A 16,012-nucleotide genomic window follows, 5' to 3' on the forward strand; every position below is an offset into this window, starting at 1 on the left:
TTTTCATAAACACTTTTTGTTATACTGGTTGAAACGCTCTTCAAATCCTGATAGCAATCAATAATAGAAGTGGTCTAAATATTACAATGTTTTTTTTTACAGTACATATCTTCTGTGGAAGTCTTAGTAGCAAAAAATGTACATCCAATCACTGAATTCGGTCTGAATGCAATAATACGATGTCTTACCTGCCTGTCAACGTACAGTATGTATTTCCATACCTCCACGCACCCTGACATCACATGTCATCAGCGTGTTCCATAAGGCTACGCAGAGTTGTACACAGACAGTCCCGGAGCACCGCAAACAAACAGCAACCCATTATGTTCCACCCGGAGCTGTTCACGTCCTCAAGTCTCAGATTTATGTGTTTCTATGGCTGTGTCCGAAATCGCCCCCTATACCCTTAAATAGGGCACTATTTGAGGGGACAGCCATTTGTAGTGGTGTCCGAAACCATAGTGGACGTTATTGAGTGCACTCGTTCAATCCCACAATGCACTGCAATAACGAGTGTACAACTGATGTACGCTCAACGGCTAGAGAATACCCATAATGCACTGTGAGAGTCGCGCGTCGAATGAATTCCCGCGTCTGACCTATAGATGGCGACTACAGCTTTTCCAAACCACTGGTCCAATGTGGCTACAGCATAATATCATACAAGTACAAATTCCTTTTTAATTGATTATTAAATTTTTTAATTACGGTTTGTACATTTGTACGGGTTGAAGTGACCCCAAATAAGGTCTGTGGTTAACAAAGCCTCTAAATATTTTCACGTTTTGATCTATGACATAAAACACACCAGTTATAACACGCTTGTGATTTTTTAAACCTTTATTGTGTCTTAAAAATTGCTAAATCGACTACTTCCTGTGGCGGGGACTTTAGACATCATCATGACAAACAGGACATTTGGACAGCATTTCTCATGAAAAAGTGGATAAGTATTCATACACAGCACAGATCATAATCAGCGAACATGTTTTTAAATAAAGTTGTTTTCTAAGTAAAGTTTGAGGAAGCTTGGTGGTGGTGACGTTGGTCCGCGACCATGGTGTGCCGTAGTCCGTTTATAGCCTACTGTTAACTTTTTATATCTGACGACTTTATTTAGGCTTCAAAATGTATAAATGTTGTGCTAACTTGTAAAGATTATCTTGATAGACAAAACGTGTAAGTGTCATAACCATTTGTTAAACACAGAGCTTATTTTTTGCGATTTTCCAAAAGTCTATGGGAAAAATGCATTGGCTTTCGATCGAGGGAACCCGTGCGCCGCTAACTTCCGGGTTGGCCTACAAAAAAACATCATTCCTGAGGTAGTCTATATAACACTGGCAAGGAAAACTAATTTTACCGATCTCTGAGAGCCCCCTAGTGGTTGGGAGAATTTCCATTGTGTTGCGGCTCGATTTCGTTGTGTTGTGGCTTTATTCCGTTGCGTTGTGGCTCGATTTCGTTGTGTTATGGCTTGATTCCATTGTGTTATGAACTTACGTTTGCTTTTTAAATTTTGTTGTGTTGTGCACTACTGAGCCACCATAGGGGGACCCCCCTGAAATGAAATCGGGCTAGTTTAGAGTAGCAATTGGGCGGGTTTTGTTGTAAAAACCTGACAACCCTGCCTTATACACGCGCATAAATGAGTCTAAGGCTGCCCATGACCCTGATCTTGTCCTTCTTCGCACTATGTAGGTACTAACAACTGCATGCCTAGAACACCACGCAAGGCTTGTCGTTTTGCAGATGCTCTGACTCAGTCGTCTGGCCATCACCCAATTACTCAAATCTCTGCCTGAACTGGAATATGAATGAGCTGATCTCAACTACACTGAGTGTTTAGTAACATAATGCTCTATTGCAATACACGTTCATGAACTACAGTAAATTCATTCCACAGTAAACAGAGTGAAATTTGGTTACTAAACTGATAGGATTCTGAGGTAAGATGTGTTTGTAACACATAGCCTGGGCTCAAGCAATGATTTATAATAAAGAACTGGATTGCTGATGTTGTCATAACATTAAAGTCACTACGCTGCCATATTGAAAATATTACTCATAATCAGTTTAAATTGAAAGTCTGTCTATACAGAGGTATAAAGCAAACTTCCTACATAGGCCTGCTTGAATATTTATTTAGTGTCATGAATTTTACCTGCTTATTGAAAGGGCAACTACAGTAGCAAACATCAGATCAGCTGCTGGATGAGGCACCTTAATATATGCACTGCAAATGTCAAAGTGTCCTTTCAGAATACAGATTCCTGCATGAGGCTCGCATTATAGTATTCGTTGTGGCCTATATTGTATTCCAATCAATATCTGCTGATAATGCTCATGTTTAATATTTCCTGCATAATTCCCTAGTACATTTAAAAAATATTGTAAAACAGTATTATTAAATCTTGAAAGAACTGTTTTCAATTTTAATATATTTTAAAATGTAATTTATTTCTATAATTTATCAGCAGTCAATTCTCCAGTCTTCACATGAACCTTTGAAATCATTCTAATATGCTGATTTGGAAACATTTCTATTTAACATAGATTTTATATTAGGTTAATGACATTTTCTATGGCCTAACCCAACCCCTACCCCTAAACCTACCCATCACAGAAAACATTCTTCATTTTACATTTTTAATAAAACATTGTTTAGTATGTTTTTAAAGCTATTTTAAATATGAAATGACTCATGAAATGTCCTCATATTTCATGTTTACGTCGTAATACCAGTGTAATACCCATGTCATTATACAAATTTGTGTCCTCATAAATCAGAAAAAAGCGCACACACACACACTAATCTCAATACTTTTTGTTTTTATATAAAGCTGATTCATTATTTATAGAGTTACCATGACTCAAACCCTAACCCTAAAAGAGAAGCAAAAACATTATTTTGACTCATTTAAAAAGTGAATAATTTTTCCAGCCAAATACAAGACAAATACATATATTACAGAGAAAAAAAAAAAAAAAAAAAAAAACAACAACATGGTGCATGCGTATCAATCCACAATCAAACCACATACAGTATTTATCATTGGGGTCACTGAATCTGTTTACATTCACACTAATACTAACATATGAACCCTTTTCACATTTCCAAAGTTCTCAGTTTGCTTAAATAGCAAAATAATAATAATAAAAAAAAATCCATTATAGTGTTTCTGTCTTTCCAAAGTAAAAAAAAAAAAAAAAGAGAGAAATTGATTACAAAGATCAGAAGAGAGTAAGATGCCAAATTTGCCATCACTCCCTCAGTCAGTGTATTTGGAAACTTAGAAACATTCATGCAGCACCGTTAACTAGTTTTCTGTAATTTATTGCCAAGGTAGCAAAAAGTATAATACATGAAAAAAAAAAAAAAAAAAAAAAAACTTTACAAGATTTACAATGTTAATAACCATGCAAATGCATGATCAGTCTGTGAAAAGGGTCCATACAGCTGCATTTTGCGGATGCCTGTGCTTTGTTCATAGTTGAAGTTCAATTCGTTAACATTATTTAATGCATTAGGTGTAATGAACTAACAATAAAAAAAAATACTCACAGCATGTATTAATGTTCTACTAATTCCACATAAACAAATACATTTCAAATTGAAAACTCAAAGATTTTTCAAGTACAAACATTAATTGAAAAATTTATAAATAATATTTATCTCGATTGTGGAAAATGACCATTCATCATTAGTACATGATAGCCTGTTGTAAAGCATTAACCAATGCTAACAAACTGAACCTTTTTGCCTAACCGTTTTTTTTTTTTTTTTTTAAACATCTCTGGAGTGTTTCTCTGTGTAGAAATATAGAGTCATGCATTCACATGCATCTGATAAACATAAGTTCTACCAAAAAGAGTCTTGCCCTCAAAAGAAAGCTTTAACTCACCATAAAAGTGGCTGTATGTTACTCTGAAATATAACAACACAAACACATTCTCTACAGCATTACGGAACATCAGTAGAAGCTATTACTATGTTGTTGTGGTCAAACACTACCACAAAGTCCAATTCAATTTATATATAAAGCATTCAAAACAGAAAATGAAAGTCAACTGACAATAAACACAAGACCACCAAGGATCAATGGCCTCTAAAGAAGGAATATGTTACTGTAGGAAAAAAACCTAAACTTGTACCCCAAGAAAAAGGATGTAAAAGCACCAGAATAATCCAAATGAAACCAACCAGAACTTATGACATGTTGATCCTATAGGAAGCTGGATAATCAGTGGCCTTATTGGTATAAGCAAAATAAAGCTTTTTTAAAATTAATTTATCAGTATCAGTCTGATTAGGTCAATACTGGAAACAAGTATTAATTAATAATATATTAAATAATATTAATAATTAAGTTCTTTATATTGCATATATTTATAAAAAAATAAATACCTTATTTTATTTAAACAATATATTTTCCAATTTAAACCATATAGCCTTGCAAAAGTACTAAACATCCACATTTAATAGGAATAGACTAATAATATCAGCCATAATATCGCTTATTGGCCATAACAGGAAAATAATTATGTGCTGTTGTTATCAACGTTTTGTCTTAAAGGGGTTATATGTAGAATTCAGAAACCCTTGCGACATCGGTGAACTGCAGCCAGCAACTTATTGCTCGTGCTTGCACTCATGCACACATAACATACAAGAGACCTAAAGGGATAGTTAATCCAAATGTCTTCATTTACTCCCCCTCAAGTTGTTCCAAACCTGTATAAATTTCTTTGTTCTGCTTTAGACAAAGGAAGATATTTGGAAGAATGTTTGTAACCAAGCATATCTCGCCCCCCCACTGACTGCCATAGTAGGGAAAAAAAATACTATGGCAGTCAATGGGGGTGAGATCTGCTTGGTTACAAACATTCTTCCAAATATCTTCCTTTGTGTAAAGCAGAACAAAGAAATTTATGCAGGTTTGAAACAACTTAAAGTAAATGATTTTTGGGTGAACTATCGCTTTAACGTGATTCAATGCCCTGATATACTCATGGCGAAGTTCTTTTTTCGTTCTAGCGATGTGAATATGATTGCACAAGCTCTGCAATTCACCAGCCTCATGTGGACAGATGAGGTAATTAATAATTAATAAATCATAGTTTGATTATAAAATAGGTCTATATTTGAGACTGTTATCTATATACAGATCTGACTATGTGAGACTATAGTTTGAATGAATCGCTTTTCTTTGCATGACACATTGATATTACTGTACAGAATAGCTCTTTCGGCATTATCCTAAACATTGTATAAGCGTTTATTTCACGTATCATTGAAATGACAGAAGAGAGCTTCAAGAAAGTGCGCATATACGCGTATACTCACGGTGTCCGCATGAGCGCAAAGGTGCGCGTGGCAAAACTGATGCCATCGCGCTGTGGGCGGTCATGCTCGTGACCCCATTTCGTGTGGTGGTGTGCAGGGCATTTTTTGTAACTTTGCGCCAAAATAATTTTTGAAACTTTCATTTTTTGTAATATGCACAACTTTGAGGCGATTCTGGCCGAGCAGGTATGTCTGTACCGGCACGGCACCCAGTGCCAAAATGAGCCTACACTAGCAGAAATAAGCCCTTTTAATGAAAATAAAGGTCCATGGTTAATAAAAATGTTAAGAGATTGTTGTTTAATTTAGTTTTATACATGTGTTTTGATATCCATATATTTCGTTCTAATGTCACAAGTAATAATCTCAAGGTTTACTGGGTTCTTTACACGATTCTTTGGTTCTTTTGTAGTGTGGGTTTGGTGAAGTGTAATAAAAACAAACATCATCACATGTGTACCTTACTTCTCACTGATGCTTCCTGATGGTTTAAAGGACAATTACTCCTAGTCAGCCCTGTCGTTTCAAAAAATAATACTACGTCAAGTATAAACGCCTTTGGAGTGGTGTGCATGCAGTTAGCGGACGCGCGCGGTGCGATGCCAGGCAAAAGTATAAACAAGGCTTAAAGGCCCGGGTGTACTTCATTTTCCACGTTCCGCTCAGTTGAGCGTGCGAGCCTTTCAAAGTATACTCCTTTGCCGTGAGCATGGAAAGACCTGTTCGGCGTGTGTGCATTATTTATTGGCATTTGTTTTCAACTCCTCAAGTCACTAGCACATGCGCTGTTGTACGCGCACCGCGCAAAAAAAAAAGAGACAGACATAGACAGCGTGTGCGGACATCCGCGGACCCTCCTGATGACGGAAAATACATAACATGGACAGTGTGTGCGGACGTCCGCGGACCCTCCTGATAACGGACATTACATAACAGGGACAGTGCGTGAACCGTCACGGAACAGGGATGGCCTAAAGCCCAAAGTATACATTGGCTTTCCGCATCCATGCAACGTAATTTTCATTATCAGGAGGGTCACACTGTCCATGTGCCATTTTTTTTTGCGTGATGCGCGTACAACAGTGGTCTGCGTACAACAGCGCATGTGCGAATGACTTGAGTGCTTGAAAACAAAATCCACTAGATCCACCGAATGTGTTTTTCCATGCTCACGGCCAAAGGAGTATACTTTGAAAGGCTCGCACACTCAACTGTGCATGAGATGGAGCGAAATGCGGAAAATGAAGTATTCCCAGGCCTTAAGTATACTTAAATGTCACATCGTTTTGATTTTCCCAAGTCTTTCGCATAAAAAGCACTCTACAGGCTCTGATAAACAACCTAGGAAGTCGGGGCAGGTCTCGTTTTTTTAAAGGATTAGTTCACTTTAAAATGAAAATTACCCCATGATTTACTCACCCTCAAGCCATCCTAAATGTATATGACTTTTTTCTTTCAGACGAATACAATTGGAGTTAATGGCAGTGCAAGGAATCCACCTCTTTGAAATTCAAAAAAGTGCAACCATCCATCATAAACGTACTCCATACGGCTCCGGGGTGTTAATAAGCACCTTCTGAAGTGAAGCGATGCGTTTGAGTAAGAAAAATATCCATATTTAACACATTATGAAGTCAAATAACTAGCATTCACCAGACCGCCTTCTGTATTCAACTTAAGAAGAAAGCGTAACTGACGCGAAGTGAAATCGCTTCACTTTAGAAGGCCTTTATTAACCCCCCGGAGGCGTGTGGAGTACGTTTATGATGGATGGATACAGCGTGATTATTAATATAACTCCGATTGTATTCGTCTGAAAGAAGAAAGTCATATACACCTAGGATGGCTTGAGGGTGAGTAAATCATGGGGGAATTTTCATTTTAAAGTGAACTAATCCTTTAAGTTTCGTTACACGCTGTTAATTGGCAATAAAAAAGTGTTAATACATGTGAATTCTTACATATAGCCCCTTTAACAAATTGTCTGGTTTATGAATAGTGTACAGTTCTTCAGAAAGGCTTGAGAATGATCATGAAAAACTCAAAATTCCATAGTCCTCCATATCCCATGGGCTCGATTCACATTCATCCTGAGTCTCTGTTCTGCTTTTGATGTTAATAGTTTCTTGTAATATGTGTGTGTAATATACCAAGTACATCATTACACCTTGGTAACTTGCCGCTCTTTATCTTTAGGGCAATCCGGAGGCTGCGTTACTTCGCTTCTCCGTTGCCATGGTGATGAGTCATCAGCATTTACTTGAAGATTTGGGGCGACTCCTGGAGCGACAGGCGTGCTCGGGCTCCGGATGGCAGGCTTTTCAGGTCTGGTCCCTCCCACGCCATGCTGAGGGCCCGAGGGGGAACGGCATTCTGGGTAATAGAGTTCGGTGGGGAGGGGTGAGCGAGGAGTTGGGAGACACGGTTCGCTGTAGTAGAAGATGGAGGTGGGTTCAGCGTGCTCCTGCAGAGATTGAGTAACGGTTATAGAAACAACACGGCTAGAACGCAGCAATAGTCAGGTCAGAGAAAAATGCTTTGATAGAGAGGGAAGGTGGAGTAAAAACTCAAGAACAAGGAGCAGGTGAAGCAAGAGGTACAGAAGGAGGTTTAGTACAGTTTAGGAGTCACGTCAGCAAACAGTGGCAGTGAAAGTTACAGCAAGTGGCAGGCTGTAGATCATTCTGGGAAATAGCAGGAACAGGACAGCTGGTAGTGCAGAAATAGGGCTCGTTTTTGGATTGTTAGTGTCTCAGTGTCAGATTTAATCTCTGAAAGGAAAGAACGAGAGGTGGACATCAGCTAAAACAGCATTAGAGGAGACAAGGATTCAACATTAAAAGGCAGATCAAATAATACGCTTTGAGGAGATGGTATTCATCTTCAATATTTTTAGGTCTGTTCAGACCAAGATGAATGTTCGCATTTTTATTTGAACGAACGGTTGTTAATGCGTCTGTTCAGATTGACACGAACATTTGCAGGCATACTTTGCGTTTTCATTCAGCCCATCTGCTGAACATTTGATATGAACAGACAAATAGTATGCAAAAATACACATTTGTGTTGGTGTGAACAGGCCTTGACATCAAAAGAATCCCTTGTGAAAAAGAAGTTCACTTTGGCATACTTTTAAAAAGAGTACTTATTATGGAAAAGAATACTTAAGTGCAAACTGAATGTAATATTTTTAGACACTTAATTGCTAAAATGTTATTTAGAATTAAGTGAAAATGTATTATAGTTATACTCTTATAACGTAAGAGTGTTTTTTAAGTAGGACTTAAGTACATTTTTGTTTATAGCAATTTTATAATTATTTCTACTGTCTTTGAAATATGATTTCAGTATTCTGACAGGCATTTATGGTAAACTAAAATATACTATATTAAATATAATATATTAAAACTTGTATGTCATGTTTTACATATATTGGTAGCTACACATTTGCAATGCTGAAGTTGCAATTTAGTAAATGTAAAATATATTTTAAAACTATGAAATGTCAAATAACACACTGCAGTTAAAAATACAAACTAATACTTTACATGTGCTTTAGTATAACATAAAAATAAGTGTACTTCTTTAAAGCATTACAAAAGATTACTACAACATGATTTAAAATGTACTTTTAAGTAAAATTTAGTAATTGACATTATTGCAAAGTTCACCTTTTAAAAGTGTGTTAAGAAACATATATGAAAGTGTACTCTATTTAAGTACACTTCATTCATTAATATTATATTAGCAGTAGAGTTTTTAAAAAATCTACTTATAAGATTTTAAGTACACTACAAGTACACAATCAATACAATTAAGTGCACTTCTTTTTCACAAGGCTTTCATTTCTTAGCCAGAAATGAAAATTCTGTCATCATTTGTTCACCCTTTGTCACTCCAAACCTGTATGACTTTCTCTCTATGTGGAAGTTCACGTATATTCAAATCAACAAAATGAGGGTGAGTAAATTATGACAGAATGTTTTGGTTAACTATCCTTAAAAAGGTGCACTGAGTCATTTTTTATTTATGTTTTGCTGGCTGTTTCCTCTTCATTAGGTGTGTTCATCAAAAATGTGTTTATGAACTTGGTTCAAGGCTGGTCATGTGACCTCAACATGGTGGCCCTTATGTAGAATAAAACAGCCTTTTCTAGACCACTGATATGACTAAACTCCACATCATTTTACAACATATTTGATAAAAAAAGAAAAAAATATATGCTGTGAATATGATATTTCCAGGTTTAGATGTCAGCCTGATTGACATATATTGGTAAACAGTAAAACCCTTTGTGTGTCCAAGTTTCAAACTCTCATACTGTAACACAGCATGCATTAAAATTCAGTTAAACAAACTCTCTTTTTACTAGTATTAAGATTTTGATATTCCAAAACTAGAATTTGTCCATGCAACATCAAACATCTAAGAATGTTTTCAAGAAAAAGCAGGTGAGGTTATGAAATGGATTGTAAAATATAAGTAAATGGAAGTAAAGTTAAATGTGAGTTAGAGTTAAACGTAATGAATACAATATGATATAGATAAGTAACAAAAGATCTGGATGGGTCAACATTTTCAAACTATTTGATACATAGTATACACTCTTAAGCCATTAAGAGTTTCAGTGAACCATTTTATTTGTAGTGTAAAGAACATTTTAATAATCTGAAGAACCTTTTTTCCACTCTAAAGAACCTTTTATGTAATGGAAAAGTTCCATGGATATACAGTTGCAAGAAAAAGTATGTGAACCACTTGCAGAATCTGTGAAAATGTTAATAATTTTAACAAAATAAGGGAGATAATACAAAATGCATGTTATTTTTTATTTAGTACTGTCCTGAGTAAGATATTTTACATAAAAGATGTTTACATATTACAAAAAAAAAAAAAAAAAAAATAGCTGAATTTATTAAAATAACCCCATTCATAAGTATGTGAAGCATTGATTCTTAATACTATGTGGTTACCTGGATGATCTACGACTGTTTTTTTTTTTTTTTTTTTTTTTTGTGATGGTTGTTCATGAGTCCCTTGTTTGTCCTGAGCAGTTAAACTGAGCTCTGTTCTTCAGAAAAAATCTCCAGGTCCTGCAGATTCTTCAGTTTTCCAGCATTTTTTGCATATTTGAACCCTTTACAGCAGTGACTGAATGATTTTGAGATCCGTCTTTTCACACTGAGGACAACTGAGGGACTCAAACACAACTATTAAAAAAGGTTCAAACATTCACTGATGATCCAGAAAAAAACATGATGCATTAATAGATGGGGGTGAAAACATTTTGAATTTGAAGATCAAGGTAAATTGTATTTAATTTGTCTTCCGGGAAACATGCAAGTATTTTCTGTTGCTTCTGAAGGGCAGTACTAAATGAAAAAAAAAAAAAAAAAAAAATGATATTCAAGCGAAATAAGAAAAATTTGGACCTCTTCACCCTGTTCAAAAGTTTTACTCTTAATGCATCGTGTTTCCTTCTGAGCATCAGTGAATGTTTGAACCTTTTTTAATAGTTGTGTTTGAGTCCCTCAGTTGTCCTCAGTGTGAAAAGATGGATTTCAAAATCATTCAGTCACTGTTGTAAAGGGTTCAAATATGCAAAAGATGGTGGAAAACTGAAGAATTTTTTCTGAAGAACAGAGCTCAGTTTAACTGCTCAGAATAAACAAGGGACTCATGAACAACCATCACACAACAAACAAACAAAAAAACAAAACAAAACAACAACAACAAAAAAACAGTCATGGATCATCCAGGTAATGATACACAGTATTAAGAATCAATGGTTCACAAACTTTTGAACTGGGTCATTTTAATAAATTCAGCTGTTTTTTTGTCTTATGGATTATATGTAAACATCTTTTATGTAAAATATCTTCAGTACTAAATAAAAAATAACATGCATTTTGTATGATCTCTCTTATTTTGTTAAAATGTTGCACATTTTCACAGATTCTGCAAGTGGTTCACATACTTTTTCTTGCAACTGTATAGTTCTTCATGGAACCATAGATGCAGGTAAAGAACCTTTATTTTTAAGAGTGGATAAGTGGATCTTTTAGGAGTTTTACAAGAGTCCTTTTATTATCTAGAATAGTATAATTTACTTCTGTTATAATTTGATTTCAGTTTAATCTCAACAATATGATTTCAAGAGTTCTTACAATAAGCATAATTTGATGTTTATTGAAAGATGTGTTAATACAGTTATTTTATGTCTGTCTAATATAAACCTGCACAATTCACAATTGAGTAAAGCATCTATTAAACTGAATGAATCATTTCCAGATGTGCTCATGATGGTCAAATGAATCACTGTGTGTAAACACTTTTAGTATAATACTCATCTAAACTACTATGACAAATGGAAATGTTTTTGTAAAGAGAATATTAAATGTTCTTATGAATCAACGTGGACAAACTAGTAAATATTGACCAGCTGTGCTGGGAAATGTGATGATTCAATTATTGTTTTTTTTTTTTTTTTTTTTTAAATCAGGCACCACTGTAAAGATATCCAGTGGCAGAGCCAGACCCTGGGTGCAACCCCAAAATTGAATTTACTACTTCCATTTCACCTCCTGTTGAAAAAAGCATTTATTTTGACATGTGGCGGCACAGCACATTGTTAATGTAACTCTGAATATTAAGATAATATTAACGTTAGTTGCAAAACACAGATGATTAAGAATAAAGGGGGTTGCACAAGCGCAGAGCTGTTCAAAATCCTGCCGTGCCACAGAGCGCCACTCACATAGTTTTCCATTAAATTACATAATTTGTCTCAAACCTTTGTTAATGTATCTATTCTTGAAGTGTACTTTTTGCCTGTGTGGTGATTAGATTCACAGTTTTGCACTGCCGCCTTGAACATAAGAATGAGGCGCGTCTGTTGTGAGGCATATGGAGCTTCATCCATAGCGCGCACACAGAGAGCGCACGGATACTCTTCTCACGCTTGAACGGACAAATACACATAAAAGTATGTCAAAATGGCCATCTTGGCGAGTATCATAGTAAACACAGTCAGTTATGTCTTAACCGAATGTAAACGGTTTAGAAAGAAATCGTATGTGTGTCAATATATTAGATGAAATATACTGAATTCGGTCTTAAAAGTGACAGCAGCCTAATATAGCCTACCTGCTGCCATCATTAAAGTTAATAAAGAGAAAAAAAAAAAAAAAAAAAATCACTCACTGATCTTGACTGAATAACTTTTGTAGCTTTAAAAAGGATTAATCTATATTCAATATATACAGTGAAGATTATGCAATGTTATTTTACATTTGATTATTCAATTTCTGTAATTACTGTTAGACCTGAAAAATTCAAGCACTTAATTTTGATTTTTGACATTTACTCTAGTAAAAGACATTCAAATGTCTCTCTGTAAATCACTTAACAAATATTTGCATTACTGAGCCCTACGCAGAAGTGTGGGTAATCAGATGAGAGGATGAGATGTTTAGTATGGATGTATCAAAAGTATATTAAAAGAGAAAATGGGGATGATGGGTGTCAAAGGTCACTCTAGCATGACATGAGGGCTGGTTTTAGTGCGGTTTGTCTGCGGGGTTGGATTGTTTAGGTGAGACAGCTCTACCCTGCTCAGATCTAGATCAAGGTCTACAAGTCTCTAAACTCTAAGCAGGGGGCTGAGTGCAAACAAACAGGGACAAAGCGCGAGGGGTTTGATCTCAACACATACGTGCTGCATTCACCATTGCAGGATGTATACCTCTGTATACAAGGATTTGAGAGCCGTCTGGCCTGACGCATCTGCAACACAGCGCACATTCATTAGGCACGGACACGACAGAACAAGAGACAAAAGGGCTTTTCACACTGTATAGAGAGCTGTTATGTAAACATATCGCATGCAGCGTTCGTCCAATCAGTGACACTGACAACGCAAATATGCAAATAAGGACATTAACCCAGGGTTTATAAATGTACAGTATGAAACGGCAGTGTATAAATACCCAGGATTAATTGTTAACCATGGGTAAATAATAAGAAATGTGAAACTTGAAGCAAGATAACCTAGGATTTAGTTTACCCGGGGTTTACAATGACTCAGAGTTAACTATATCAAGTGTGAAAAGCCCAAGAGAGACATACAGACACAAAGTAGAGTGGGCCGTCTGGTAAATTCCGCTAAATTGGGCCAGTTTTTGAGTGGACAATGACAAAGGTTTAATTTTAGGCTGAACTATCCTTTTAAGATTGGACCTTTGGTTGTTCCATCAGCAAACATAAATGAGTGAAATTTTGAAATTTGAAGAGAAACATGGTTGGGCAGGACATGGACAGTGTGGGTGGCTACGAAAACACTTCATAAAAGGCAAATCAAACCAAAAGAGCACAAATAGGCTGAGATCTCAGAATATGTCACTAAACAAAGTAAGTTCTTACAGAGGCTGCTGAACGTCCAGGACCCCGTTGGGCCACTATGGCCCCAGAGATAGCCTTGATCCAGCCGTGCATCTCCTCTGGGCTGTCCGACTGAGACAGAAAAATACAGACAACTTTATTGTTTTTATGTCAAAACATTTTGTAAATGTCATTTAAAAACAATCAATTAAAACATTTATTCATGCTTGAAATTATTTAAATCAGTGGCTCTCAAACCTTTGAGACCATTACCACCTTTGATTAAAATGACCAGAAAAATGCCCAAAAAAAAAAAAATGTATTGCTGGAGGTCACTGGGTTGCTGTATTGTTGGTTGCTAGGAGGCGTTCCGTCTACCCTAACATTATTGGTCGGTGGCACAACTTTTTAAAATCTGATCACAAATGGGATTGCCAGTCATTTTATCAGAAATCAAAAATGAGGACAGAAATATAAAAGATATTCCATCTGATATCAATTTTTTTTTATTAAATGTAATATCTCCACAGCAAGTAAAGTAACGCAAAATTACAAAACTAATTAACAGCCAAAATTATTGTCCTATTACAATAAAAGCTGTCTATACTGCAAACACAGTAGAGTTAATAAAATGCACAAAGCTATATTAACAATGTAAATGCATAGGAAATCTGAAGTAAAAGCATAAAAGTTCACACATTATATTAGGTGTCTTTAAAGGGATAGTTCACCCAAAAATGAAAATTTTATGTTTATCTGCTTACCCCCAGAGCATCTAAGATGTAGTTGACTTTGTTTCTTCAGTAGAACACAAATAATGATTTTTAACTCCAACCGTTGCGGTCTGTCAGTCGTATAATGCATGTCAATGGCAACACTATCTATAAGAGGCAAAAAACATGCACAGACAAATCCAAATTAAACCCTGCGGCTCGTGACGACACATTGATGTCCTAAGACACAAAACGATCGGTTTGTGCGAGTATTTATATCATTTTTTACCTCTAAAACACCACTATGTCCAACTGCGTTCAGCATCCGGTTAGTAAATTCTGATGACGGAAGTGATGTCTCGCACGTATACTTCAATGAGTGCGAGACATCACTTCCGTTGTCAGAGCACGTTCAGACCTCACTAGCCGGATGTGCAAGGCAGTTGGACATAGTGGTGTTTTAGAGGTAAAAAAATTATATAAATAGTGTTCGGTTTCTCACACAAAGCGATCGTTTCGTGTCTTAGGACATCAATGTGTAATCACGAGCCGCAGGGTTTAATTTGGATTTGTCTGTGCATTTCTTTTTTGACTCTTATAGATGGAGTTACCATTGACAAGCGTTATACGACTGACAGACGGCAACGAGTTAACGCTGGAGTTAAAAATCATCATCTGTGTTCTACTGAAGAAACAAAGTCACCTACATCTTGGATGCCCTGGGGGTAAGCAGATAAACATCAAATTTTCATTTTTGGGTGAACTATTCCTTTAACTACTTGTTAGGATCAATGTACTTGTTGTGTTCATGGTGTATTGCAAAACATTGTTCCTGTGACTGAGGCGGGATATGGGTAATTTTAGGGACAGATTTGATGGTACGGGTAGGTTTAAGGGTGGTTTAAGATGTAAGGGAAGGGCCAACAGTGTAATTATATATGGAGTTACAGAAATTAATTACATCTGTAATTACATGCAGTATTCATGCAGTATGTATTTTTAAAATATAAATACAATAAAAACCTATACGCAATAAGTGCACTGTATCAAATGGTTTAAATGTTAGTACATAGTAGTTAAAGACACCTAATATAAAGTGGGACCCAATAATAAAACAATTTAGATCAAATGTAAATGCTTTTAACATTGTTATATAACGTTATATATTTTTTTTATTTAGTACATCACCTGAACTGAATATTCCAACAGTTTAGTGGCAATTACTTTATGAATTTCTTTACTGAGAAAATCAAAAGAATCAGAAATACAATTGTGGATGTAAAACCTTTGACAGTGTTTTATGATTCAGCCTCAATTATCGCACCTCAAGAACAATTGCAGTGTTTTTATAACTATAGGACAGAAAAAGCTAAATAAACTTTCCATCGCATCTTAACCATCAACAAGTTTATTAGAGTTGTTACCTGTAGCAAAAGAGCCTCTTCTCAATATTATTAACTCATCTTTATCTCTAGGTCATATCCAAAGACTCTTTAAGCTGGCCGTTATTAAGCCTCTCATTTAGAAATCCAAATGAACTGTCAAATTACAGACCCATTTCAAATCTTTCATT

General features: G+C 35.8%; 1 protein-coding gene across 8 annotated transcripts in view; it reads right to left on the reverse strand.

The window, feature by feature from the left end:
* Positions 1-2,815: 2,815 nt before the first annotated feature.
* Positions 2,816-16,012, reverse strand: part of plekha1b (pleckstrin homology domain containing, family A (phosphoinositide binding specific) member 1b) — a 58,089-nt gene continuing 44,892 nt past the window's right edge. For 2 of the 8 annotated variants that reach the window (XM_051914876.1, XM_051914875.1), the window contains exons 11-12: positions 13,769-13,858; positions 2,816-7,811 (exon numbers count right to left, since the gene is read on the reverse strand). In XM_051914876.1, coding sequence (XP_051770836.1) covers positions 7,509-7,811; positions 13,769-13,858 — 393 coding nt within the window. In that variant the 3' untranslated portion in view covers positions 2,816-7,508. The other 6 variants (XM_051914878.1, XM_051914877.1, XM_051914880.1 and 3 more) reach the window with 6 other exon arrangements.

Source organism: Ctenopharyngodon idella, chromosome 12 (assembly GCF_019924925.1).
Source record: "Ctenopharyngodon idella isolate HZGC_01 chromosome 12, HZGC01, whole genome shotgun sequence".
NCBI classification, from domain to species: Eukaryota; Metazoa; Chordata; class Actinopteri; order Cypriniformes; family Xenocyprididae; genus Ctenopharyngodon; species Ctenopharyngodon idella.